The following is a 25,681-nucleotide window of genomic DNA, read 5'->3' on the forward strand; positions in this document are numbered from 1 at the left end:
CTCACAGATTTACAGGTTATGAAGCGAAACCTATTTACGTTGTAGTTCTGCTTCTTTGAAGATCTCATCATCACCGTTTGGGTCTCAAGTCTACGGCATGAGGCAGACCAGGAACTCCTATATCTAGTGATTTGACGGCTACACCCCCACTTCTACACAGGTGGTTGTCTGCCCCTGTAATGTGAGGAACAGCCCACTGAAACCTCTCCCAGTTCCATTTATGAATGAAAGCTTGAACCACTGATCTAGGCCGACATAAATGCCTCACTCTGTAGGGATAGTACAAACCAAACATGCTCCTGAGGATAGCAATACATATATAAAAACCTGAAAAGGAGCAGCCCATAAAGTCTGAGAGGACGTGAACAGAGAACAATCATGTGAGCCCTTCAAAGAAGCAGAATGAACAAGTAATTTTGTCTTTGAAATACCAGCTATATAGGATTCTCAACCCTAGAATGAGTAACTGAGACATGTCTTAAAACTAATAATACGCTGTAGCAGGTAGTGAACTATGTAGGCATATGCCAAAACCAATCAGCTTTCTTTAAATAAAGGGATGGAACTGATGTCTCAAAATAAGGCATTACACAACATTATTTGATTTGTTTTTTGAGGAGTCCTCAAAATATGGCTAACACTAGGGGGCTGGAGAGTTTGGGCTCTCTTGAAAATTAGATTCTGCAGGCCTGAGACACAGAAGCAGAATTCTTCTCTTGAGGCTGAAGCCAAGTCTTTGTAATTGTGTAGTGTAAGGATTGTGTTATTACCATGTGTACATCATGATTACAACATATACTTGAAGCTGGAAGTGGAACCTGCTCTTCTTCCGAAAGGTAATACCAAGGTTCATAGCAACTGCAAGTAAGTTATTGACGTGTGTAATGCAATAGGATAACCATTTAGACACTGTTCCTGATAATGCTATGTATTCACTATCTGCTACGGAAAGAAAAGTATAAATAATATGTTATCAAATAAAATTAAACACATATGGCAAAGAATTTAACTTGGGAAAAGATTCTGTTTTGGGTAACTAAAGAAACCTGTTAAAGTATGCAGTCGCAGAACATATTTTGAAGTGGATTATTTTAGGTACCTATTTATATACACACATTTAAATGTGTCGTGGATCTTAGTTATTTTCTAGTTGATTCTGATGGTAAAGTGGTGACTCAGCAGGACGGAATATTCCGCAGTAATTGCATGGACTGCCTGGACCGGACTAATGTGATTCAGAGCCTATTAGCACGTCGTTCTCTGCAAGCACAGCTGCAGGTCAAGATTTTTTTCTAGTTTGCTTTTGTTTTTCAAAAGGGAGGGAGGGAGGATGGATCCTCTGTCGGGGATTAAGTACAACTAAAGTTTGTAGCAGCTTACATTCATAAATTTCTTTAGTACTTAAAGACCTGCTTGATATTAAAATGTACTGTCCAGCTTTTAGCTGGACGAAAAAGCTATGTCCCACATAAACTTAAATATTGACTTCCTCTGAGTTGCTATTGAATTGTAGTGTGTTTTTTGTTCTAGAGGCTAGGTGTTCTGCACGTTGGACAGAGAATTGAGGAACAAGCAGAATTTGAAAAAATCTACAAAAATGGTAGGTTTGTCTTTAAAGTTAAATTACTATTTTTCAAATAAGGACCAGTCAGCCTTTTTTAAAGGAAAACGGACATAATTCTATTTCTCTGTTCACAGCATGGGCTGATAATGCAAATGCTTGTGCCAAACAATATGCTGGAACTGGTGCCTTAAAGACCGACTACACAAGGCAAGTTAGAGACGGTTATGTTTTGAGGACAATGCATTTTTGTAACTTAATTATCTACAGATTGAAATTTCAATTTTCCAGACACACATTAACATGTAAGTTGGTAATATGAACTACCTCTTACTAGAAAAATTCAGCCTATGTCAACATGATATAATAAACAATAATATACCTTTTGTAGTTTAAAAAAACATTAAAAGTCAGGAAATAAAATCAATATGGGTTTATAAAATATTCCATCTTGTTTTATTGCATGATGGAAAACTGAGTCTCTGAGAAACCATTTTCCTGACTTTACTCTCAGATCTTTCCACCCTTTTCTTAAAACTTTTTTTCATAAAAATCTACTGCCTATAGGAGTTAGAGTGCAGAGGCAGCACTAGGCAGTTGCATCTTTGTCCTTAAGTATAAATAGAAACTCTATATGATTGTTAATACAAACCTGAAAGGATCATAAAACTGAACATCACTTGGTATAACTTTCTCCTTTCAATTTGCAAACAAGTTAGTTCTAATATGCTCATAAAACCGCTTTCTTACAGAACTGGGAAGAGAACTCAGTGGGGTCTACTAGTGGATGGCTGGAACTCATTAATACGTTACTACAAGAACAACTTTTCTGATGGATTTAGACAAGTAAGTTGGGTTTTTTCTTTTGCAGATAGATTCTTAGTCATTATTGCTATGCATTTTAACTCTGTATGTATGTTTTTGTTACAGGATGCTATCGATCTGTTTCTTGGAAATTATTCAGTGGATGAAGTAGAGTCTGTCAGCCCTCTACATATACAGAAGGACTGGAAGTTCTTGGCTGTAAGGATTTTTTTTAATAAGCTTTGATTCACACTTTTTTGGAAACTAAATGCTTTGTTTTATTTGCTTCAGTAAACCTAAGTAGTTATTGACTGTTGATGTGGGGCCATTTGTGTCTTCTGGTCCTATTTTTTATAGTAGCCACTTACAGGAAGACTAAGTCCAGAACATCAGCCATGACACAAAGGGAGCATCCCTCAAACATGGAGTTGGAAGGAAAGGTGCTCTTTGGCCAATTGTGCCCCTGTTAGAAAGATGGGGATTCTTCTCGGATCTCTTGCTTTGTCTGTTCATTAAGAAAGAAAAGTGGAAGGGGATAACCATTTTTAATGTAATAAGAGCCATCATTGTTGATCTAAAAAAATCATGAAGATGTCATCTCACAACATCAAATGCTGTATGCAGGCAAATACTGGTTTCTCGCCAGTGCCAAGACAGTCAGGAAGGGGAGGCTAAGCACTTATTGAATTTCAGAACTGCAGTTATGACAAAAAAGATCACTGTGGAACACATGAGGGAATTGGAAAAAGTAGTATGGAGAATACCTACACGGACCCCTTCTGTTCTGTACACTCAGTACACAAGTGGGATAGATTAACACTGGAGGCTTATGCAGGGTTGTTCAAATACCCAAACAGAACTAATGAACTTGATCTTTCAGTGAGCCTAAACAGGCAGAAACCAAGCATATTATCCTCTAATCTTAAATATACAGTTAAAGAATTATTTAGATTAAATCTAAAACTCAGAAGGAGACTCTGTTTTACCAAATCAGGACATCAAAGAAATGATGTAACTTTACCTGTTACAAAGCGAATTATAAATATAATTTCTTGAAGGAAATAATCAATACAATCATATATATTCTTTTTTAATTCTGTTTTTCTTTTTCCGCAGTTGCCTATTATTATGGTCGTTGCTTTCTCAATGTGCATTATCTGTTTGCTTATGGCTGGTAAGTCACTATTTGGCGTACATTTGCAAAATTCATTTGCAGGCATACACTTAAGATGTTGGAAGCTATTCACTAGGTATGTGCTTATGAGTTATGAGATATTCAAGTCATACCTCTAACCATACAACCTGGAGCTATGCTTTTCTGGGTCAGGCCTGGTCAGTACTCGGATGGGAAAGCTCAGAAGCTACAGAGAGTAGAGCTGGACATTCAGCAGATAGCACTCTTCCCTCTGATGTTGAATCAATGTTACTGCGGGATATTATGAGTAATCGCTTCTCCTTAACATGATGGTTGAATCAGGTATAAAATTGTTAGTTAATAATCCAGTGGCACTTCCTAAAGGAGTAGAATTGAGAACACTGACATCCACACCAACCCCCTATTTGGGTGGTTACGTTCTGCTTCCCTGAAACTCCTCCCTCTATATCAGTTGGTTAAGGTATTCACTTGGAGTATCTCTACAATTGTGGGGGTAGGGAATCTCAGAGCCTAGGTCTGCAGACTGAGTCATGCTATGGCACTAAAAATAGCAGTGTAGCTGTTCCTGCATGGGCTGGAGTTTGGTTTCTGAGACTCTCCTCCCTTGCTGGGTTTCAGTGTCCAAGCAAGAACATTTACATTACTGTTTTTAGCACCGTAGTGGGAATCCCGTGAGCCCGAGTCTGTTGCCCCAGGCTCTGAAACTTATTGCCACATGGCTGCTTTTTTTGCAGTGTAGATGTAACCTGAATGACCTAAACTCCTGTGTTGGTGTGTGCTGTTAAATCAGGGGTTCTCAAACTGGGGGTTGCGAGATTACATGGGGGTCGTGGGCTATCTGCCTCCATCCCCAAGCCCTGCTTGGCCTCCAGCATTTATAATAATGTTAAATATAAAAAATGTGTGTTTTAATTTATAAGAGGGGTCACACTGAGAGGCTTGCTGTGTAAAAGGGGTCACGAATACAAAAGTTTGAGAAAAGTTAAATGGTTACCAATCTTCCTCCTTTTGCTTAGAGACTGACAGCATTTCAGTGGCAGGTCAAGTGTTGGCTATATAGGTCATAAATCAGTTTGTTATGAAATTGCTTTGGAATCTCTCTGAATTAAGGGCTATATGAATGTCAATTTTTAGCCATTGTAAATTAGCCTTTGCTTAACTGTAGAACATTAGTTTCCGAGCTAGAAAACTCTCAGAAGGAAATACACAGTACTAAATAACAGGCTCTAGTATATGTGAAGCTGATATGAAATTTCAGTTCTTGATAAAAGCTTCCTTATGAGCACTTTACTAACTGTTTTATTGTCACGCTAAAAATGATCTCTCCACTATTTATTGAAAATGACTTACTATAATGTTTATCTGATTACAGGTGATACATGGACTGAGACACTGGCTTATGTGCTCTTCTGGGGAACTGCAAGCTTTGGAACTTTAGCTATCATCTTTTACAATGGCAAGGATTTTGTAGATGCACCAAAACTGGTCCAGAAAGAGAAGATGGACTGAATTTGTGTGTGTGGAAAGCGGCTTAGCATGGAGGACTCCTCAAGCCATACTTGGAGTCTCTACTGACCTGCTTTCCACACCAACTAGTGGTCTTTCTAGCTTTCATCTTTGTGGAGAGAAAAAGTAAATTGTGTCCTTCACTTGGTGGTGGTAATTTACAGTTGTGATCTGGTTTTACAGTTTTAGTCACAATGATCTTTGGAATATTGCATTAATTGGGGAGGTTGCGCTCATAACAAGATATTTTGGCTTTCACCTGTAAGTTATCAGTGTTGTCTCTGGAGTATTATAGAATATGAACTGGCCTACTAAGCTTACAGCCCAGCAGGGCAGTTTCATTCAAACATGATCTCATAATCTTAACAGAGATCTCTGGTTCTGTTCACGTGTCACCATATCCAGCTGTGGCAGTGTTAGTAATATAGAGTCACATCATGTTCTTTGAGCTAATATAGCATTCCTACTAAGAAGTTTTCTTTCTAGACTTTCAGCTGGGTTTCATTTGTCATCATAAAAGCAGTCACTGTTAGCACGAGTCCTTTGCATATTTTCATTAGGGTAGAGAATCATACCTTACTGTCAAAATGCAAGTCTTCTGTTCTGCCTCATCTAGGACTGATGCAATATTCTATTAAATCATTGGGAGGGTGAGTTATTGGTGGACATTTCTGAAGTTGCAAATGTCTTGCACTACCTAACTACTGCAGTCTTCAGATGACTTTTTATTACAGCTATACAGCAATTTAAGTGTGATTCAGAAGGTCTCAAATAAGGTTGTCTTTTTTTAAGATGTAAATTAAATCAAAGAATGTAAAACTTCTTTACTGTGTTTATTGACCCTCATGCTAAAGGTCCAAAGTATTCCATAGTTGAAGAACAGTCACAGTGTAGAAGGTACGCCTCATTGTTTTACTAATCACCTGCTTCTGTAGTTTATGGTTACGTAGGGATAACCTGTGAAAGAAAGAATACAAATCTTTGAGGTGACAGTCTTCTGCTAAATTCCATGTTTGCACTTGGGGGAAGCAGCAGCAGCTTGCTTTTCATGCATGATAAAACTCTAAAAATTAAGCTATGAAAATAATTTGTTCTGATTATCAGTAAATGTGTGTCTTTAAATTTAGTGCTTCCAATCTACATAAAATAGCTAATCTGAATCAAGGACCAATTTTAAACTATTTTATCACTTATTTTATGATTTCTGTTCAGACCCGACCTGAAATTTGCTTACGGCACTGTGCATTGTTTAATATTTCCTGTAAGTACAGTTGTATATCCAGATTGCAATTATGAAGATTAAATATTAGGAAAAAAATGTAGAATACTAGGGTTAGCACGGTTGTCATTAATGCCCTAGAACACAAAACACTGCATCATCAGTGTTTCATTGTGTTATGATTGAAAATATGTACAGTTTTTTGCAATAACTGTTCATTTTAACCGTGAATGTTTCTGAAGGCCTCTTTGGGTTTTGTTAAACATTACCTGTTCATAAGCACTAGTCATAAAAACGCAGAGTACCTGTTTGCTTTTAGATGCTACAATGGAAATACCAGTTGACAGTTTAACTGAGAAATTCTCCGTAACTTAATCTCAGACATCAACTCCATAATGGGGAAGAAAGTATAAGAACTCTATAGTTAAATATTTAAATAATGGTTTGTGTGCCTCTTTGGCGGGTGATGTTTTGAAATTTAGCTCAACTGTCTTACAGTGTGTGTCTAAATCTTTCCGTGCATCTCCCGTTAAGAGTTTGTTGCAACAAAGACCAAACCTGGACTGCTACTATAACCACATTGCACGAACTAGGTTTTGAGACTTGGAAGGGCATCTGTATTCCAATGCTTTGCAAGGAGATTGTATTTCTAAATTCACATATGGTGTACTCATGACAATAAAACTTTAATCTTTTCTAGATCCTGACCGTTCCATTTCTGTATTTTAGTTGAAGGGTTAAAAAATGCAAACTTTAAACATTTTCTTGGAAATTGCTGTTCATCAGAAAGGTACATTCTGAGTGATTAATCTCTAAATACAAAATTAAAGGCCTTCTATTTTTATACTTAATCCACTAAAAGTTTAGTTTAAAACTAAGATTTTAATTAGCATATGTTCCATTTCCCTCTGCCAAGTATGGATTTTACCTTTCTGAAAAAAGAAGTGTTTGGGAGACAAAGGAGAAGTTTAGAAATAAGATCTGAAGTTGGACTCCCTACTTGAGTCTATTCTTTGTCCCTCCCTTTACAAGGCCATTTTAGACTACTGTTCTTGATTGGCTCACAGAGTGTTAGACACATGAGGTGAATACTGCACATCTTATTCTTCAGATAAACTGCTAAAGTAGTGGTATTACAATCAGCTCTTTCTGTATTTGCTTTCATGACCTTTTTGTATCCTCAGAATTAGAAGAATGGTAGACTACCAAGGAATCACATTTATCAGAAACCTGCTAGAAACAGATCCCTGAAGAGGGGGCACTCATGTATATATTCCAAAGATTCAGAAGAGGATGTTTCTGAACTCTGAGTCTAAACTTTTGGCAGACTTTGGACTCTAGCCCTTAAATTTAAGAGAGACCAACCATACATTCATATCAAGATGATACTGAACTAGCAGTTACTATGGATGATGATTCTGTTCCTCCTTTGGCATTTTTGAAAAGGGTGGGTGAAATAATAGAAAGTGTGACAAGGTGAAGATAGTATATGTGAGCTGTACAGCAGAAGAATGTCCGTAATTCATTGAAAACAGGCACATCTGAATTTACAGAAGCTTTTTATATCTGTTTGTTCCCGTTTGACAGTACAAATGCACCTCAAAAACACCACAATCTACAGCTACTACTGCATATCAAATTTAAATGGGATACTGAAATGCATCCAATTCTCCACTGTAGAGTAGCAGCTAATCGGACAACATCATTCACAAAAGTGGGAAAAGGGGAATTTTGATTAACAAGGCTTTTTCCTTAAAAATGCCATGGAGTCTCTACTGCCAGTGCAAAGTAGCTAAGAGCTTGGTTATTTGTTTTGGTTTTTTTTTAAAGTATCATGTTTAACTAAGGGCACAGAGCTAAAGTAGAAATAAGTCAATATTTTATTCAAAATCCCTTTTATTTGTTAAATGCTGATTGTAGAATACTCATCTCTACCATTGTGGAAACAATTACATATTTTCTTTCAATTGGCATTGTGATAGAGGTATAGGGTGACCATACATCCTGTTTTAGCTGGGACAGTCTTTTTGAGCCCTGTCCTGGATTCCTGACTATTTTCCTCCCCCCGAACTGAGCACTTGTCCTGTTTGCTTTTTGTGCTGGGGTGGGGTGGGGAGAGCAAAGGGACAAATACCCAGTTTTGGCAAAAAAGTCAGGCTGTTGTCTCAGGCGAGTGGTAACCCCAGCTGCCTCAGGCTGACAACCCTGCAAGTGGCAGGGCTGGGGCTAACAGCCCCATAGAGGGGGAGGTGTCCCATTTTCAATTTGGGAAATAATGGTCTACATCAACAGGGGTGCCATATTACTACTTATTGAGCGTGGTGCTATAAATAAACCTGTAGCTGAAGGGGGTTCATTGGCACAAAAGTTTAGTGTTTAGTTCATGCAACTAGTTACGTTGAATGGCGTGTAGTTGGACCAGAACTATGGCACTAGCCGCACTCTGTACAGGGCGTGCTGCAGTACAGCTGTATTGGTCAGGTAAGTTTTGATCTTTATACCTGCCTGGTAAAGTACACTCCATTCAGAATCAATGTTGCAACCTCTGCCTAGGACCAACCACCCTGGGCAGAGTTGGGCTATTTGAAGCCTGACCGCACCTGCTGTGCACGGAGTCTCGGGCAGCCTGCCCGGGGTTGCCGGCACCCAGGGTCAAATGGGGAATAGCCTGCAGAGCCCTGCTGACCCTTGGGGCGGGCTGGGCCTTCCCGCAACTCTCCACGAACCCAAGCGGGGGCAAGGCCGGGGGCGAGCCGGCCTAGCAGCGCCCCACCCAGGCTGCCGGGGCGGGAGGGGCCGAAGGCTGGAGCCACTCTATGAGTGCGCTACCCCAGGCCTCCCGGCCGCTCTTAATGGGAAGGGTCTGGGCGGGGGCCCAGCCTGACCCCTACCGACCCAGAGCCCCCGCCACCGGCGCTGCTGCCACCACCGCCTGGCTCCGGCTGTTCGGCGCTGCCCCGGGCAGGAGCGCGGCGCAGGCCCGCCGGAGATAAGGGGCTGGCACCACCGCGCAGGCGCGGCGCCCACTCGCCCCGGCTCGGCAGGGGGCGCTCAAGCCCCGCCTCTTCCACTCATATCCGGGTGCGAGGGGAGTCACTTCCGGCCAGTGCGTCGCTCCGCAGCGCCGTTTCTTTCACCGAGCGCCGGAGCGGCCTGGTCTGAGGCCTCCGCACCGAGCTCAATTTTTTTTTCCTTCCCCGCTGCCGGGGTTGCCGCTCTGTGGTCCCGGCCGGCTGGCCTGACGCCCCTGCTCCGCCGCCATGAAGCTCGTGAGGTGAGATGGGCCCGGATGGAGGCGGATTGGGGGTTAGCGGGCAGCGGCGGGAAAGGCTCGCGCGCGCGCGCGCTGGGCCAGAGCATGAACCTTCCCCCGTCTCGTGCCGCTCTGGCTGCTCGCGCTCCTCTCCCCCCGCCCCCTTCCCCCGCTCGCCTCGCGCCGCTGTCGCCCCGGGCTCCCCGATTCACGGCGGGTGCGAGCAGGGGCCTAGTGGCCGCCACGCCCGGAGCAGGTGCCGCCTGGTAGCGGCCTTGCTCTCGCCGAGCCGGCCCGGGGGCGCGAAGGGCTGGCAGGCAGGGCTGTGCCAGGGAGCCCCCCCTCCCCCTATAGCGCGCACCTGAGCCGGGGACTCGGGGGTGGCTGCTCCCACCCGCCCCCGATCCTGCCCCACTCCCGCAGCGCGGGGTTGCCCCCGTCCCCCTCTCCCCCCGCGGCTGCTCCTTTCCTAGGCACACCCCCCTAAGGAAACTGATGTTTAACATCACGCACTTGGGTTGCGGGTCTCTGGGTTAGACTTTTAGCTGGGTAGTTCTTGCTGGGCTCTGACCTTTGCTCACTGGTTGTGACTCCATGGCTAGTTCCGCTTTCTTCCTTAGCCAGCAAGCAAACATGAATCCGGTTATTGATTTAAAAAAAAATGCCATCGCCCAATCTGGTGTCATTATTTCCCGCGTATTTTAAAGCAGCCCTCAACAAGTTATACAATTGTTTACTAGCCAGAAGATTTATTCTCTGGTAATTGAGAGTTTGGGGGGAATAAGGAAAAATTTGGCTCACTTCTCAGAGCTGCTAAATTGAGCAAGAGAGGGACTCCCTACCCCCAGCTAATCCACATACAAAAAGCATTCATGCAGTGCTTGTAAGTGCTGCTATGTCAGGGCATTCCTATCTGTCATATTTAACTTAAAAGAAAAAAAAGCAAGTATGGCAGTGGATTTGTAAAAATCCCAACAGCTTCCCTTTAAAGCAATGTTTAAAGTGCTAATTAACCCCATTAAACAATAATTCAAACAATTTTAAAAAACTAAATTATTTTTCACTTTTGGTACTGTTTACTTCTTGCACTTCATTCAGATTGTACAAATGAAAATAGGTTAGTTTCTTGTATTGTCATGTTCACTTTAAGGTTCATAAATGTTAACACAATGCAGTGGTGTTTGGGCTACAATGACTGTTTCATGCAAATGGCTTATTTAACAAATAGCTTTACCATTGACAGCTTTGTAAAACCATTTTTAACTAAACAAATTTTGGGATAAACTAGCCTGTCTCTGTTTAGGTACTGTTGTCCTAACTGTAAGAACAGTTGACAATGGAAGGGATTGCTAAGGGAGGTTTGTGGAACCTCCTTCGCTGGAGGTTTTCAAAAGGAGGCTGGACAGCCATCTGTCTTGGGTGGTTTAGACAACATGTCCTGCATTTTGGCAAGGGGTTAACGGTGCCTTCTAGCCCTATGATGCAAGTAACGTACTTGGCTATTTGCACCATAGCAGTAAGTATAGCTGTTACATTTATTTTGTTAAAAAGCAAAGTTTGTCTTAAGTGATGGGTAACCAGCAAAAAGCAACTGCTTTATAATGTTTGACTTCCAAATAAAGGTGTAGCAGAATTGTACTTGGTATGTTTGGGGATTCTTTGGAGCAGTGTTCAATCAGGTTGCTTCGCAAGGATGCTCTCTTGCATGGTTTTCACTGTTGTGGTGGTGTTGTTGCAAACCCTCAGAGTCCATACAGAATTACTTTTTTGGAATATTGTGAGGTTTGAGATCTCTCCCTGCTTTGTGCAATATGCATGGCAGGGCCTGGGTACTTTCTGAAGATTATTCATGTATTATGATATTGGAATGGAAGTTCTATTTTTCAACTACACTTCTATTTTGCAGGTTTCTAATGAAATTGAGTCATGAGACTGTGACCATTGAACTGAAGAATGGAACACAGGTGCATGGAACAATCACAGGTATCATATTCAAGAAGTTGGACCCTAAACTAAAATAATTAAGGAATTGATAGACAGTGAAAGGAAAATCTGTTCTTTTCTAAAGAGACTCCACTGTGATAGCTAAATGAGTCTCCTTAAGAGATGCATTTTGTGAAATATTTGGTGACAAAAAGTTTAAAATCACCCCACAACCAGTAGCATTAGGAACATCAGTTTAGGGTTCTTCCTTACTCACATATTTGTGGTGAATGTTCAGACTGTACGTGTAATTTAAAGACCAGCAACAGGCAACTAATCTAATGTATGAGATGTTCTCAAAGTTTTAATAACATGGACCACATCTGAATAAATACTGTGTTGAGGACCACCCCCTGTCTCTCACTGGGGTTTACTGTGTTTGTTTTTTTCCCACCCTTGTGTTCTGTTATCCTCTCTGACCTTCCCATGCAGGTTTCTTTGCTGCCTTCTGCTCCTGCATATGCTTCTTGATCCCTTAGTTCCTTCTGCCTTGAATTTGCTGCTAAACTGCATTTTTCCTTTCTCCTACATTTCCACTGTCATTCTTCTTCATATAGTAACTAGCATCTCCAGACCCAGGTGGTGGCTCCTGTTTCTTCTCCTCCTTTATATAGAGGCATCCCCTACTAAAGGCAGGTAAAAATGAGATAAGTTATCTGTACTTACAGGCAGCTGAGCTCTTATCAAGAGCCCAGGTGCATGTAGAAGCAACTGGAAGCATGGCCATCATTCTGACCTGCCAGCTCTTCATAGACCACCAGGAAGTGCTTTGAAGACTCACAGATCATAATTGGTCACAATAATAGACCAGGGGGCAAAATGTCAAATTTTGTAATATTGTTTAATACTGTAATAAGCTTCTGTATTGAGATTCTGGTCTGTTGGATTATAATACTGAGAGCCAGGTACTCCTGAATTGTAATAATTGGCACACCAAAGTGGCTTAGGGGAATCTCTTTTAGGCCTTGTCTATTCACAGAGTTGCACTGGTTTAACTAAGGGTGTGTTTGGTCTACTCTCAAGTTTTACTGTGGATGTTTGTGTACAGCTGTCAGTAAGGGGTGTGATTATTACTTTTTTTAAGACACAATTATGGCAGTAAACACCCTAGTGTAGGCAGTTATACCTGGATAGCTTATTTTGTTTTGTTGAACCACAGTAAGCTAGTCCGGTGTAAGCATGTTCATAAAGGTATAATTTCGTCTACAGTAGGGCTCTTTTTCTGCTGGAGGTACCGGGTTTATATTTCGCTGATGACTAGGGCCCTACCAAATTTACGGTCCGTTTTGGTCAATTTCATGGTCGTAGGATCTTAAAAATAATAAATCTCATGATTTCAGTTATTTAAATCCACAATTTCACTGTGTTGTAATTGTAGGGGTCCTGACCCAAAAAGGAGTTGGGGTGTCGCAAGGTTATTGTAAGGGGAGTTGCGGTACCGCTACCCTTACTTCTGTGCTGTTGCGGGTGGCGGCGCTGCCTTCAGAGCTGGGCAGCTGCTGGCTGGGATCCCAGCTCTGAAGGCAGAGCTGCCACCAACAGCAGCGGGACAGAAGTAAGGATGGCATGGTATGGTATTGCCACCTTTACTTCTACGCTGCTGCCTGCAGGGCTGGGCCCTCAGCAGCCTCCATTCTCCAACTGTCCAGTTCTGAAGGCAGCAGTGCAGAAACAAGGGTGGCATGGTATGGTATTGCCATCCTTACTTCTGCACTGCTGCTGGCGGAGCGCTGCCTTCAGACCTGGGTGTCCAGCCAACAGTTGCCACTCTCTGGCTGGCCAGCTCTGAAGGCAGCACATAAGTAAGGGTGGCAATAATGCAACCCCCCTAAAATAACCTTGTGCGCATCCCCCCCCCGCCCCCCTGCAACTCCTTTTTGGGTCAGGACCCCCAGTTTGTGAAACACTGGTCTCCCCGTGAAATCTTTATAGTATATGGTAAAAGTGTACACAAGATCAGATTTCACAGGGGGAGACCAGATTTCACAGTCGGTGAAATGTTTTTCATGGCCATTTGATAAGGCCCTACTGACTACACATGATACTGACTACACATGGAGGTTGGTTGTTACAAATGCACATAATTTGATATTTTTTTAATAAAATCTAGGAAATTAAATACAAAGAAAGTTTGTTAAAATGTTAAGATTGTAAAGTTAGGTACTTATAAGTTATTAAGTTTGTCTATTAATTCTGCCTCCTTGTATGTATCATGATACATCAGGCTACATTTTAGTCATGGGTATTTTTAAAGTCATGGACAGGTCATGGGCCGTAAACAAAAATTCACAGGCCTGTGACCTGTCCATGACTTTTACTAAAAATACCCACCGTGACTAAAACTTGGCTGGGGGTGGTATGGAATCCCTGCTGGTGCTGGGAAGAAGGGATATTGGCGAGGCTTCCTACCTGGCTCTAGGTCCCTGCAGCTCTTAGGTGGCGGAGGCCGGGGCCAAGGCAGGGGCTCCGCTGTTCCCATCACAAGCGCTGGTTGCCGCAGCTCCCATTGGCTGGGAACTGCAGCCAATGGGAGCTGCAGGGGCGGGGCCTGCGGGCCTGGGCAACACACAGCTTGGAGGCCCCTCCACTGCCTAGGAGTTGCAGGGAGGCCATGCCACTGTGAGCTGGGGAGCCCCACCCTTGGCCCCACTTCAGCCCTGAGCCCTCTTCCACACACCCAAACTGGTGCTGCTGGCCCAGCCAGAAACAGACTGCAGAAGTCATGCAGGTCACGGAATTCATGACTTCTGTGATGTCCATGACAGACTCACAGCCTTAATGATATGGTCTTTAATTAAGTGATCATACACTTCTTTTTTTCTTGCAGGACCACTGCCGAACTTGAGTGCCAGGATGAGTAAAGCTCAGTGAATAAACCAGGGTTGTGCAGTCAATGAGTCTGTTCGACCATTGCCTCATTAGCTGTTGAAGGGGGAAGGTATTTAGAGAATGATATAGGGGACTACAGGAAGAGAAAGGATGGTCTTGTGATTAAGGCAGTTGAATGCTATCTAGGTGAATTGGATTCTATTTCTGGTTCTACCAGACTTACCATTTGTTGTCAAATTTTTCCACAGATAGCTACTAATTGTGCACCTCCTTTTCAAATGTAAGTCTCATAACAATGTCCTTTCGAAAATGGCATTATCTAGCATACTAAAAGTAACCAATTTTTTGATGCATTTAGTCATTCTCTTCCCTAAAATTTGTCATCCCTCTGTTGTGTTTCAGGAGTGGATGTCAGTATGAATACACATCTTAAAGCTGTGAAAATGACACTGAAGAACAGAGAGCCTGTACAGTTGGAGACATTGAGTATTCGAGGAAATAACATTCGATACTTCATTCTGCCAGACAGTTTACCTCTGGATACCTTGCTAGTGGATGTTGAACCAAAAGTCAAATCCAAGAAAAGGGAAGCAGGTTAGTTTGTGATTTCATGTTTGTTTTATTCCAGATTACTAAGGGGGTGGTTTGTTTGCTCCATAAATTAGTACTTTTATTGAATCTGAAGTAATCTTTAAAAAGTTTTGAGGTTTCTTGTCCTCTAGCTGGAAGGCACTGGCAGTTTGTAGATTTGATGTTCTGATCACCTTAAACATTGCGTTTCACTGACTTGGACACCATTCTTAAATTCTGCATAAATCTGAAATTATGTGTATGTGATGTTGTTATACCAATAAAATAAAAACCAGCAGGATCTTATTAAAGGGAAAAGGCAAAATATCACATTTATTGTGAATACAGAAAGAATCATAGTAAGCAGTTGTAGCTATAACATTCCATTCAATCTCATATTTATTCACACACACACACTCACGTTCTGCAAGGCTGTTATCATAGTTACCAGCCTTAGAGTTGCTCATGCCAAGCCACCGGCCAGGTGGCCTGGACATGAGGAGGGAGCAGGGCCTTGTCTGATGCTCCTGGAAGTTGGTTTGCAGAGTCAGACCCCCAAAGTTCTCACTTTCTAGAGTCCATTTTTATAGGAGTTTCTTCTTATGCCAGTCTATGAGAATTGCTTCATCATGCTGTTGCTGAATCAATCAGCAGAGGGCACATTCCTGACGGCTCCATGCTGCCAGATGTTATCTTGTTCTTTGGTTCTCCCATTCTTGAGGCTGTTGGGTGGATTCCAGTCTGCCCTCCGGGGGTCCTCTGGTTATTTCCACTTGACGCCTTCTTCAGCCAATGGACACTGGATTCTTAGGCTGGCACCTCCCTGGTCATTCAGTTATTTTCCACACCAAGCATCCATCCACATACATCCTCTATCTCTATTTTAATCACAATTGTTAACAAAGCGAGATGAATACAACAAAAGGGCGGGGAGTCTCTGGGTGCTGTTTCTGTTGTTACAGAGTATTGCTTTGAGTCTCTCTCTGTGTGAGTAGTTGTTACAAAGAATGGCTTTGAGAAAAGACTCTGTCTTAGAATGTACTAACACAATTAGCAGCTTGCAAGTTTCACACATAGAGGGAGAGAAACAGTACCAAAATCCAAGAGACCTCTTAATTAGTAATACCCTGGAATTTAAACTATGGGGAATCAAACTCATTTGTGATTTTAATACAGAACTTCTTTAATATGATCCAACAATGTCCTACCAGAGAAGACATTTTTTTTAAGTTGGAGAAAAAAATAATTTCAAAATGACTTTTGAAGTTCACTAGTGTGTGTGCGCTGCATCTCTGTTTGCACTATTAACTTCAGGTTTCTTAATCTCAATGAGCTAGTACAGAGGGGACTCTCTTACTATGATGAGTGGATAACTGTGGAGTTGTGTGTTACAGGGGAAAAAATGAACCTTTGGATTCTGTATGGTCTCTGAAGATCTTAACTTTCATGATAAGCCTGGGATGTTTTCAGATAGGTAGAGTTCTGGCCCCAACTCCCATCTACCTCATATTTTCACACAAGAATGTTCTAATTTTTTCCTCAGACAGTTCTTAAACAAAAAACTTTTAGATAGCATTAAAGTTGTAAATAGAGGGCTATTAATTTAAAGCCACACTATTAGAACTTTGTTGTGACAAGAAAAACTTTCGAGAATTTGTAGTTTAGAGTTCATAAACAACTGTACCTGTGTGCTATGTTTTCACCCACCTGATAAGGATATGTTTAAGGTAACTTCACTTAAAGCTTTCAAATCATTGACTGCTCTTGGAAACAATAAATTCTGTGAATGGAACCATGGTATGCTTTACAGAAATGTTGGCCACCTTCTTTCCTCCTTAATAAATAGCATCCTAGCCTGGTTTGGTCAATGTAGTCCTCTGAATATCAGAGGGGTAGCCGTGTTAGTCTGTATCCACAAAAACAACGAAGAGTCCGGTGGCACCTTAAAGACGAACAGAGATTTATTTGGGCATAAGCTTTTGTGGGTAAAAAACCCACTTCTGAAAAACCCATGCATCTGAAGAAGTGGGTTTTTTTACCCGTGAAAGCTTATGCCCAAATAAATCTCTGTTAGTCTTTAAGGGCTACCACCGGACTCCTTGTTGTTTTTGTAGTACTCTGAGATCTCTGGCCTATGCATATTATGTGGATTGTATAAAGGGGATAAGTGAGCTGTAATGGAGTTTGGGTTCTCTAATTTATATTAATAAGATGATTTCAGGGTCTAGACAGTGTAGCTCTAGTCTGTGTAGGCACATTGATAGGGCTCTCCACAACATTGAGACTCCCCCACCCACTATGAATAATCTATTGACCATGTGGGAAATAGAAATAGGAGTCAGATTTCAGAGTAGCAGCCATGTTAGTCTGTATCCACAAAAAGAAAAGGAGTACTTGTGGTACCTTAGAGACTAACAAATTTATTTAGGTCAGTACATGAAGGATAAGTTACATTGTACCATATGGGAAGGTGAACTAGAGAATGATCTTTGAGTCATATGTGTTGGATGATGGTTTGTGGCATGTACTGGAAACAAATGAGGTAGCTAGATAGTAGTTTGTTTCTGACTTAATTCATTGAGACTGTGACATGGTGGGTAGAGTTCAAGTTATTGGAAATTGAGTAAAAAAGTAGCTTGTTCCTGAGCACCTCTATCAAATTTTGTTTCTGCTATAATTTATTTATTTATTTTTAATTTTTTTCTTTGTTGCGATCTGAATGGTTTTGTCTAGAATCTTTCAGTAAATTACCTTTGAAAAATAGGTAAAGAAATTTCAACAAAGCTTTTTTTTTTTAAAGCTGGTGATATCCATTGCAGGTTGTTTGTGGAACTTACCTACAGAATTCCTCACTACTTGTGCAACTAAGCTTTCGGGTGTTTTCAGTTAATATCGATGTGCAGCATAACTATTCACATTTTTCATTTATTAATTTCAGTTATTGGTAAATGAACACTGAATGAATCTGCCAAGAAGTAGTTACAGTTCTCTTGGGGGGAGATACATGCTGCATGTTTGTGCCAGGTTCTGCTTTCAACTGTGAAATCCTTCATATCCCCCCTCCCCCTTACTTTGTCAAATATTGCAGGGAGGAAGAAGAGTGCACTGTTATGTATTTCAAAATATTTTACTCTACAGTGTGACCAGGTTTTTACAATATTACATAGATAAGTTCCATAACATTTCTTGTTCATTAACAAGCTCAATTAATCAGAAATCCCAACATGTATGACTGTAATATGTAATTAGAGCTATTTATCTCAATTTGCTAATCCTCCATAATAATGCACCTCACTGATGTTTTATGAAGACAAACCCATTTTTTTTTTTCAGATCTTCACAATACTCAATCATCTCAAACCATAGTTAAACATGCAAAGCACCATGATTAGAAGACACCTCTAAATGGTTACGGGGTCATACCCAGCCTCCTTTGGGTGAAATTGAACCATGCCCCTTGACAGAATGTCATGAAGCCATATGATTGAGGCACATTTATTGCTTCCAATTCCCATTGCTTAAAAGAGGCAAGTGCCTTTTGTATGGGATATGCCTTTTTTGAAAGTCTCTGCCTAATGGGATATATAAAATCTGTAGCAGCTTGGTCAGTAGTTCTGTCAGGCATGTATTAGGAAAAAAGACATGCCAACATAGCAGGTAAATTTGTTATGAATGTATGAATAGGATCTCATTTAGCATGTTCTTTCCTATTCAATACTGTAAATCAGTTGAATGATTTCCACCTTTCTTGAACTAAACTGTTGCAGCCAAGAGATGGCCAAAAATTGCAAAATGCTCAGCACCCAACATTTCTTGTTGAAAACAACAGGAGCTGTTGAATGATCAGCTCTTGAGAAAATGTAGCCACTTTTTATTTGCCTAAAAGAAAGTTGAGCAGTTTGGAAAATCTGGCCTGTCTACACTTACACATTTTACACCTACCTTTGCCTGCTTCTTTGCCATACATATTTTGTCATAGTTAATAAGTTATATGAATAGGGTGTGAAGCCAACAGCATTGTAGCATCTTGTGTATTTAAATCCCAGTTCCTGAATGGTTAGCTTTATTCAGAAAGAGAGCAAGAAGGGCATGTGTCAAGCTTTCATATTCAGAAAGCTAGTATATGCCTTTGTTTTCAGAAGTGAAAGTAGAGTTGATAGGTGTAAATTATATAAGTTGTTTGCGTTTTTTAAAAAAAATGCAAAAATCAAGTGCAAGGGAATTGAAATAGAGGGGAAAAAAACCCCAAAACCTTTGGTGTGTCTGAAATTCAGTAGCATTATCAGAGTCTGGTATCCAATTACAAGTCCTGTATGATAAAATACAATGTCTTTTACACTTGATACAGCATACACTTTATTTCAAATAACTTTTACACCTGAATAGAGTTTAACTTGTTCTTTGTTTTGTTTGCTTGCTCAGTTGCAGGAAGAGGCCGTGGCAGAGGTCGGGGCAGAGGCCGTGGCCGTGGCAGAGGAAGAGGGGGACCTAGGCGATAACTTCTCTCTCACCACAGATACATGTTACAAAATTCTAAGCAGTCTGATATTTTTTGTACAGGTTTTGTTTACAATGTCAATTTTTAATAAACACAAATGTGGAAAAGTTGTCTCTTTTTTGTCAGTTAAGCCCTGAATGGGGTTTGTATTCATTGTATGCAATAGTAGAGCATTGGTGCGGACTAAGCATGCCATGTTACCTTTGTACTTGCAGTTCAGCCGAGAGAGTTTCTTTTCCTAGTACATACTATAATTTCACCTCTAGCTTTTCTCTGACCAGGAAAGCTACTTGTTATGTTGTAATACTGTTCAATCAAAATGAACATTGCTTCTTCCTTTGCAAGACACCTACAGTGTTCTATTAAGGTCACATAACCAAAATGTGTACTTAGAGAATTTATACTTTTAAATGTTGTGTTTTGTTTAACATTGCATTTCAGGATCACTTCTTCTGTAGTTCTAAACAAAAATTAGTACAATTCTACTATCTAATTGAAATTTAATGTAACACATCATGAGTTCATTCTGTTATAGAAAAAATTTCTCACAGGGAAAAATGGTTCAGGTCTATAAAACATTGGAATGTGGCAGAAGATTAAAATCAAAATACATATCCATGGGTGTGAACTTTGTTGAAGTTAGTTGTATGGTGTGAAGCCTTTGTGTTGAGTGGTTTGTGAAACTGTCACAGATGCATTTTACTGCTTAAAGGTGTGCATCTGCTAGTAACTCCCTAGAAAACAAGTACTGTACACAGTTGCATAGTGGAACCTGATATTTACTTCTATTGGAAGCATAAGAATTGACACAGCTTATGCATAAGCTTAAGCTGTTTTGCTTTTACGTCGGCTCTTTTAAGAAATATTGACCTCCTTTACCTCAACATACAGATACTTCCTAGTAATTTTTTCTCTCAAATAGTAAAGACCGTCACATTCAGATTACAAAATTTGAGAAGTCAAACTATATATATAAAATTTCAAGAAACTCAGTCATGTATATGCATACTATTTTGAAGAGTAATTTCTAGTACTTCAGTTACAAGAGAACTTGCTTTCAGATAATTGATGCTTATTGTTTGAAGTAGGCAGTACTGCACAGTGAGAGAGAACAGCCTAACATCAGTTGTCGTTAACCAGTAATGCTTGGTAACTTGTGCTAAGTGGGTTTTTGTGAGGTTTGTATATCAGTTAGAGACCCTCTTAAAGCTTCATCTGCTACAGAAGAGCTTTTTGAACCACTGTGGGAGCTGCCAAGAGCACTTCATGGTAAATACGTCACCCAAGGTTCTGCAGATCTATAAATAGTTGCTACAAGTAATGGTTACTGTGGTCTCAAAGATCCACACAGGTATTGCAACTGGTGATGAAGTTTTCATGAGTCCAGTTATGAACGTTCATTCAAGAGTCGATACATTTCTCTTCAGTCTCTTCATAATAAAAATTATTATTGCACCTAGTGGTATACACATTGTGGATGCAGCCACAAGTAGTCCAATAACTGCCAGGGCATAACTTGGATAGTCTTTTGTAACCAGTTGACCCTGCAAATAAGACAGAATATTAGCATGAAGTAATTGTAGCCTTCTCCTCTTTGTAACTTACTATAAGAAATAAGATCCTTTACTGCCCCAAAAGTGTTGGATCTTTAATTTTTGATGGCTGGCAGTGATCTTAAATTTATGCACAGTTTTGCTAGAGAACAAAGTTAAGTTGTAAAGCAGATGTTTGTGTGTAGAGGTGGTCACTATACCTTGATGTAAATATCAAGGATTGGTGTGGACTGTCACTTCAAGAGACATCACTCATTTTAGTCACTGAGTTTGCTGTGCACAATACATATTTTCTTGTTCTTACCAAAAACTTAACAGTCGAAATAAAGAATCATGAAAACAGTTATAGAAAGTTATTTAGGCTAATGGGTTGAATCCCACAGCATTTTGTATTTCTTGCATGATTAATTTTTGTCCTGTATTTGGGCTGTGGCAGGTTGAGAGAGATGGACTATAGAGCTTCAGTCACTACTGACCTAGGCTGGATGTGAGCTGCCATCGTGAGGCAAGGTACTAGTAGAGTGTGCCACACAAAATAAGTGAATGGTTTCACGTCAGTTCGCATACTTCCCAGGATAGGCCATTGCCTCAGTAATTTGAACAGAGGCCACATCCTGAACAGTCATGGGAACAGTTACCCTCATCCCTAGACTACACCCTACTAGATGGTAGGGTGACTAGATGTCCTGATTTTTTTTATAGGGACAGTCCTGATTTTTGGGTCTCTTTTTTTTAATATAGGCTCCTATTACCCCTTCCACTGTCCCAATTTTTCACACTTGCTGTCTGGTCACCCTAGTAGATGGGGTAACTAGCATTGTTGCTGCCTGTGCTTATCTGTCTGTAGTCGCTGTGGTTATTGCTCCCATCAGCACCTTTTAAGAACACTAAGTTCATTGAAAGGTGGTGTTTTTTGTTTTTAAAATTGTAGGGTATGCCTATTCTAAAGACAGTATTAGTATGGCTCACTTCACTTCCTGTCTCTTTAAGTGGGAGAAAGATGCTGTCTTCATCATGAATTTAGAATAAGCCCTTCCCAGATTATGTATGCGCATCTCTAAAGCACTCCGCTCTCAAGCAGTCAAAGTAAAGGTACAAGGTGTCACTTTCCCTGTTAGTGCCACTGTAAAAAGACCAAAATGTGTGGAATTCAAGGTTTAGTGGCATGGAGGAGCTAAAGCTGTTTTTTAAAAAAAAAAAAAAAAAAAAAAAAACAAAACCTGAACTGTTCTTAAAAAATCTAAACTACATGGCGGCAGTTCTATTCCTACAGCATCACTATGTCCTATGGGATTTAAGCTTCTCTTTTTCTCCCATGCTCAATGGAATTATCTGAATTCCAACTGTATCCTGCTATTTCTCCCTCCTCTTTTAAATGTGTGCTCCCTTACCCTCTGACCCCGCACCATGCTGTATGAGGGTTCATAGTCATGGGTAGTCCTCTCATTCTTGCTGTGAGTGAACAGAGCTGTGACCAACGCTCCATGAACTAATCAATAAGGAGGCTGTTCAGGAGTGCTGTATGTGTGCGTTTAGTGCTGGGTGTACTGTAGCTGACTGCTCTCAGCTTTGGTGGTCTGGGAATCAAGCTAAATGATGTAATGCAACCCAAAGCTGCTGCAAAGCTATTCAGAGCTTTACTATATATCCACTATTTTCCCATAATGTAATTAGTGCTTAAATGGAGAAACTGAATGGAGGCCTGCATCTTGCATTCAGCAACACCATCTAGATTTCTCTGAACACTTGAAGGGGTTGTCAGCAGTGATACAGCCCATACAGCTAGCGTTGTGTGAGACACTGCAATATACCAGCTGTCCTTTAAGTGTTGCCCCTTACCTTCAGTTGGAAGTTGGCAGCAAGCAACAAAGCTTACCATAACTGGTACAGGTCAATATTTGTTACAGATGGTTAACATTAAGTAGTGAGAAATGTTAGTGCTTATGTAAACTTTTAACTTATTTTGAGGCCAAATTTGTCACTGGAAACTTTTCTCAGCAGGATTATTCATTCCTGACATGGCACAGTTGTGAGCCCTGTCTCTGCAAAATGGTTTCAGTCTTGCTGCATTGGAATCTGCTGTTCTCCAGCCAACAGCAGAAACGCACATCCTTTCAGATACCCAAATTAGCAGTGGCATGAAAACACTATAAAATTGATTACTTTCCTTTTAATAACATAATGGGAACATGTTCTGGAATGTTATGAAATTAATATTTACTTAAGAAAATCAAATTGTTGTTTCTCTGTGATAAACATGTATTGAAGTACTTTTATAAAACATGTATTATGCCCACTGGGGAGAATGAACTGGATTGTGAATCATTCTATTGTATGTGTAATTAGGTATGTGGGAGCTTTATTCAAAGTACTGAAAACCTCTTGGTCTTTGTGAATAGGAAATAACATTTTCATAAATCGATCACTTAGTGTGGTATCACTGCTCTTTTTATAAAATTTTGTTTGTTCAAAATGCCACAAGTGATTCTAACTCTTAGATGAAAGCTTTTTATTTGTGTGAGGGTTAGGGAATGCAGCTGCTTCTGCTTTCCATTAAAATTAAAGACCCATTTTTGTTCCAAATTGAAACCTGCTATGTGAATTTTCAGCTGGTGCAATTTAAGCTGGCTACCTCCACTCCTTGAATGTACCAATAGCTCTGAGTCCCAATGGCAAGCAGGGACTGGTGATAAAACAAAGTGATAAGTAAAATAAATACCTGTGTGGCATCCCAGGCTTTGTATTGCAGGGTTCCTGTGCTGATGTAGTCAGTGAGGTAAAATATAAACAAGCTTATAATTAGCACAGGACTGGCAAAAGCCCACATAATTTTCCAATACCAGTTTGGCTTATGTCCGACCATTAGGAGAAGGTCCTTTTCAAATCTGTTATTTAAAAAAAAAAAATTACACAATTTGTTGAACTATGCTACTATTTTTAGTTTAGATTTTGCATTAGTAGGTTAGATATTAGGAAAAAAATTTCTACCTGCAAAGGGCAGTTAAGTTCTGGCATAGGCTTCCAAGGGAGGTTGTGAAATCCCCATCACTGGAGGTATTTAAGAACAGGTTTGACAAATGCCTGTCAGGGATGGACTAGGTTTCATTGGTCCTGCCTCAGTACAGGGGCCTGGACTTGATGACTTTTCAAGGTCCCTTCCTCATTGTATTTCTTGGCCAGGAAAACTCGGATGGCTATAATTGCAGACAGCTAAATACCATTGGGCTCTACATTAGGAAAAGGTGTATTTTGAAAGATATGAAGGAAAAAGGGTTGTGGGGGCTTTCTAATGTGTAAGGCCTAGAGATTAATGTGTGAAGCCCATTAACAAGTCCTATCTGAGTATGTACAAATAATATCATGTACCTAGGTGTGCCCTACAACTATAAAGGACCAAATCTGCCTGTAGGGGAAAAGTGTGTGTGGCTAGGCAAGATGTGAGCTGAAAGAGACTTAGCTGCAGGGAATTTGGCTCACGAGGAGCATCTGCTAAGGTCAAAAGGTGTGTAATTTGTATTGAGCAGAAGTTAAGTGGAAAAGAGAGAGAGCTAGAGAAAAGCAGGTAGAATCGTTGTTAATTTTTCTAGCTGTTTTTTTCACCCAAGCAATTCCCCCCTAAACAAAGGCAGAAAGTTCTGTATTCATTCAAAAAATGCATGGCAGTCAGTTACCTAGGAGACAGATTATGGCCCTGGCAGACATGCTTAAGTAACCCATGTGGACAAAACTGACTGCCACCTTTTTTATTTTCAAACCTACGGGGAGTGTGTGTTTGGCACTATGCAGTACCATAAGATCCCTTGTGAAAATGTGTGGGAAATACTAAGCATGGGAGTCACATATTTGGTCCCAGGTTTTGTATAATGATGTAACATACATCTATGAACTGGATGTAGTAAATATGTTTATATATTTTAATGACTTAATTGGATATACATAGATATTAAGGTCAGAAGGGACCATTATGCTCATCTAGTCTGACCTCCTGCACAACGCAGGCCACAGAATCTCACCCACTCCTGCGGAAAAACCTCTCACCTATGTCTGAGCTATTGAAGTCCTCAAATCGTGGTTTAAAGACTTTCAAGGTGCAGAGAATCCTCCAGCAAGTGACCCGTGCCCCATGCTACAGAGGAAGGCGAAAAACCTCCAGGGCCTCTGCCAATCTGCCCTGGAGGAAAATTCCTTCCCGACCCCAAATATGGCGATCAGCTGAACCCTGAGCATATGGGCAAGATTCACCAGCCAGATACCCAGGAAAGAATTCTCTGTAGTAACTCAGATCACAACCCATCTAACGTCCCATCACAGGCTATCAGGCCTAAAACTTAAAATTCACTGTTCAGCTAACCAAGTATAAACTTAACATATCAGAGGTGTCAGTATACGCACACGTGCCCCACTGGCCCCTGCACTTATAGAACACATGTGCTTGGGTTTTGCAATAGATCAGATCACGATGCTTTTCTTTGTAGTTACGAGGTTTTTCTTGGCCCTGCTTGGTGCTCTTGCAAGCAGTACCAAGCATTGCTCTGCCTAGTCTGAGGAATGCCACTGACCTGAGTACTTGCATGGGAAGGGATTGCAGTCGCAAGACCCTTAAACATCAAGATTGTTTTTACCTCTGAACGGATGAGTCTGATTAAACTGTTCCCACCCAATACTCCCAGTCAGTGTGTGTGGCAGGGACACACCACTTTTTGCATGGACCACCTGCCAGGTAGTACAGTGCCCAGAACTCAGGAACGC

At 40.8% G+C, this 25,681-nt stretch overlaps 3 protein-coding genes across 3 annotated transcripts in view; 2 read left to right on the forward strand and 1 right to left on the reverse strand.

Moving 5' to 3' along the window:
* The window catches only part of SACM1L (SAC1 like phosphatidylinositide phosphatase), a 57,892-nt gene extending 50,970 nt beyond the window's left edge, over window positions 1-6,922 (forward strand). Inside the window, exons 14-20 of the mRNA XM_074945522.1 lie at window positions 1,140-1,278; window positions 1,531-1,600; window positions 1,699-1,771; window positions 2,314-2,407; window positions 2,492-2,584; window positions 3,482-3,539; window positions 4,894-6,922. Coding sequence (XP_074801623.1) covers window positions 1,140-1,278; window positions 1,531-1,600; window positions 1,699-1,771; window positions 2,314-2,407; window positions 2,492-2,584; window positions 3,482-3,539; window positions 4,894-5,030 — 664 coding nt within the window. The 3' untranslated portion in view covers window positions 5,031-6,922. The remainder of the gene's footprint in view (window positions 1-1,139; window positions 1,279-1,530; window positions 1,601-1,698; window positions 1,772-2,313; window positions 2,408-2,491; window positions 2,585-3,481; window positions 3,540-4,893) is intronic.
* A 2,394-nt stretch (window positions 6,923-9,316) lies between these two features.
* Window positions 9,317-22,151, forward strand: SNRPD1 (small nuclear ribonucleoprotein D1 polypeptide). The gene is made up of 4 exons (XM_074945524.1): window positions 9,317-9,520; window positions 11,406-11,482; window positions 14,714-14,905; window positions 19,304-22,151. The coding sequence occupies exons 1-4, from the start codon at window positions 9,507-9,509 to the stop codon at window positions 19,378-19,380; spliced, it is 360 nt and encodes a 119-aa protein (XP_074801625.1). The 5' UTR covers window positions 9,317-9,506; the 3' UTR covers window positions 19,381-22,151.
* The window catches only part of SLC6A20 (solute carrier family 6 member 20), a 34,663-nt gene continuing 28,239 nt past the window's right edge, over window positions 19,258-25,681 (reverse strand). Inside the window, exons 10-11 of the mRNA XM_074945523.1 lie at window positions 23,652-23,817; window positions 19,258-20,923 (exon numbers count right to left, since the gene is read on the reverse strand). Coding sequence (XP_074801624.1) covers window positions 20,777-20,923; window positions 23,652-23,817 — 313 coding nt within the window. The 3' untranslated portion in view covers window positions 19,258-20,776. The remainder of the gene's footprint in view (window positions 20,924-23,651; window positions 23,818-25,681) is intronic.

Source organism: Natator depressus, chromosome 2 (assembly GCF_965152275.1).
Source record: "Natator depressus isolate rNatDep1 chromosome 2, rNatDep2.hap1, whole genome shotgun sequence".
In the NCBI taxonomy this organism is placed as follows: Eukaryota; Metazoa; Chordata; order Testudines; family Cheloniidae; genus Natator; species Natator depressus.